At 32.7% G+C, this 2,977-nt stretch overlaps 2 protein-coding genes across 4 annotated transcripts in view; both read left to right on the top strand.

The window, feature by feature from the left end:
- The window catches only part of brun (trafficking protein particle complex subunit brun), a 110,259-nt gene that overhangs the window by 20,340 nt on the left and 86,942 nt on the right, over nt 1-2,977 (top strand). The window lies entirely within an intron of this gene.
- Nucleotides 1-2,977, top strand: part of LOC113805891 (leucine-rich repeat-containing protein 45) — a gene marked incomplete at its 5' end in the record, with an annotated part of 16,763 nt that continues 13,786 nt past the window's right edge. Inside the window, 5 exon segments of the mRNA XM_070137400.1 lie at nt 1-156; nt 490-703; nt 1,104-1,181; nt 2,077-2,188; nt 2,344-2,450. Of these exon segments, the coding sequence (XP_069993501.1) occupies nt 1-156; nt 490-703; nt 1,104-1,181; nt 2,077-2,188; nt 2,344-2,450 (667 nt within the window).

The raw sequence follows: 2,977 nt of genomic DNA, 5'->3' as shown, positions 1-2,977 counted from the left end.
GAACAGCAGAGCAGCAGTTGTGACACAGAAGTACACGACCTGCACTGAAGTTTTAAAGCAACAGCTAGAGCACCATGAACGCCATTCCACTCATGAAATTGAACGTCTACAGGAAGCTTTAGCGGAGACAGAACTTAAGCTAAATAAAACGATTAAGTATGGAATGTGTCTGAAACTCTTTGATGTTAAATTTATATATATTGTGGTATTTTTTAGGAGGGAGCAGATGGAATATTTTGGGTATGATTATGATTCATGTGATCATTATTATTAGAGTTTAATTGTTATTGTTATTATTATTACTATCATTATTCTTTTATCATCATCATCATTATCATCTTCCTCTTTGTCTCTGTCTTCATTTTTATAATGATGATAATCACTTTTAATATTTATACCATCATCATCATCATTATTGTTGTTTTTATTCTTATTGTTGTTCTCCTTCTCATCAGTCTCATTCGTAATACATCTTTTAAAATGAAAAAGGCAAAGTTCGTTCCACACGGGGCAGCTAGAGGAGAGCCTGCATTCGAAGAAGTTGGAAGTAGAGGCAGTGGAATCGAAACTGTCACTGGTCACCTCGGCCCTTCAGCTTTGTCAGGAGAGGTTGGCAACCATAGAGTCTAGGAACAAAACACTTGAGGAAGAGTTGCAGAGGCACCAGGAACTAACTCTGAAACAAAGTAACAGAGATCGGGAGGTAGGTAGTGTTTTATTGTATATGAACAATTTTGTAATTACTGGTTAATCGACTAAGAAGAGAAAAAAAACGTACATGTACCTGTTACAACTTATTTCCATACTCATGAAATTAGATAATAATTAATTTACTAACCCAAGAGATTTACAGTGAAATCACACTGGTGCTGAAGAGGAAGGCGCAATTTCAAAATCAGTGTTGACTCGATAATCTAGTATATATCTGTCTTCATTTCTGTAGGGATACAGAAGTGTGATTTTGTTTTTAAATGCAGATGAATATAGAGAAGAATTTTTCTTTTTTACCTTTTTTTTTTAACTTTATTGTTATTGTTGTTTTTATATTTTAATGGTTTGTGATAAAGGTCATGAAGCCATTATCACCATTGCATTAATTTCAGACAATGGAGGCTATGAAGACAGAGCATAGTGAAATAGAACGGACAATGCAGAACACAATTGCGAAGCTAGAAGCTCAGGTAGGTTCAAATTGTTTTAGAATAGTTAGAGGTTGTAATGTTGTCTGTGTTTGTCTTTTGAATTGATATGTGCATAGATAATGGTATGTACACTACTATTATACTTATAGATAGATGGAAGATGGAAGATAAATATGAAGATATCCATATTGGAAAGTTTGTTTTACTTATGTCAAAATTCTGTGCCAAAATCATATTGTTTTCTCTGCAGAGCAGATATTCTTTATATATACATATTTTCCAATATGGTAGGGTATTATAGATGGATAATATAATAGTTAAAAGTATATGTATAGATAGAAAGCATGATTGTTAAAGTATGATATGTGAGCAGATAGATAGTTTTGATACTATTTGGACTGTATATTGAGAAAAATTATAATATAGTTTTTATTAAGTTCTACAGTATAGGTGTATAAAGTAGCTACAACTGTGACCTTTGTACATGAGATGCAACAGATGTTGTTACCCCCCAAATGTGAATGGCCTTCATTATAGGAAATGAGGAATTCCTCTTTTACCATTATGCACCACTATGATCCTTTGGTAACATATATTGCTGGGTGTCTGGAGGGTCTTCAGATGAAATGGTTTTGATACAGTTTGCGATTAGGAAGGACATCCACTTAGGGTAATGGCCCTCCCTGCCTTTATCTCATAAAACTCTTTTGAAAGAAGGCATCACGTAAAATATATGATAATTTGATACGTATGATAGATAAATATATAAATGTATATATGGATTTAAGAGAATGTTTTTTGAAATATGACTTACCAGCCTTTTGACAATAGCATTGTTGTAAGGTAATCTAGATAGCTGAGGCATAATTTATATTTGCATTGTTATTAGTAAATCTTCCCTTGAATTTTCTTTTATGAATATACACATATACAGATTGGAGAACTGGAATTCCAAAAGAGCAACCAAAAGAGACAAGTACTTGACCTTAGAGAGATGGTGTGTTCATTGCAGTCGGAAGTGAAAGGTGCAAGAGTAGAATGTGAAGGTAAGTATATCATGTAAATTTTTTTTTGCTAAAAGTTCATATAATTGGAATTATTAAAGTACATTATCATGTACTTTATTAGATTTACTTCACTCTTGTGTTGAGAAATTTAAATTTTTCAGAAATTTGTTCCTATTATCACTTATTACTCACAGAACTTGTGTCCTCGGAGGTTGCAAAGCACAAGGAGGTAATGAGAATGATGGAACAGCAGCATAATACTGAAGTGCAGAGGATCAAAAATGAATATCATCAGGTTGAGGTACTGTGGTAAAAATCATCCTTTATGAGTTGTCAGTGTGCATATTACATCTATGTATACTGGTGTATACACATATATAAAAAGAGTGTTGATTGCAATTTAGGTCAGTCTTTCTTTTTTTTTTTTTTTTTTTTTTTTTTTTTTTTCCAGACTAAATGTTCCATTAAGGGGACCATCCTTGGAGGTGCGGGGGGAAATAAGGGGGATTAGGGTGTCATGTAGGTGAATATTTAAAAGAAAAAAGAAGAAGAAAATAACGGACCTGTGGATTTTCATGATTTTTTTATATTTGTGGATTTTAACATTCCGTATCTTTTGAGACCAAATTTATGAAAGTGAACACGCAGGGGGCGACATCCCCTGCAAAAAACATTTTTCAATTTTTTGTATATGTCCAAGAGGATTATGAATTATGTCATGGAAAAAATGTGAATAAACATCAATGAATTCCTACGACATCTACAGTGGTTTTTTTAGAAAATTCAATTTAGTTTCCTCAGAAAGAAAATGTAAAGAAAAAAAGAAAA

This window comes from Penaeus vannamei, chromosome 2, assembly GCF_042767895.1.
Source record: "Penaeus vannamei isolate JL-2024 chromosome 2, ASM4276789v1, whole genome shotgun sequence".
NCBI lineage: Eukaryota > Metazoa > Arthropoda > Malacostraca > Decapoda > Penaeidae > Penaeus > Penaeus vannamei.
The sequence above is the reverse complement of the archived record's forward strand: the minus strand, read 5'-3'. Positions and strand labels throughout refer to the sequence as shown.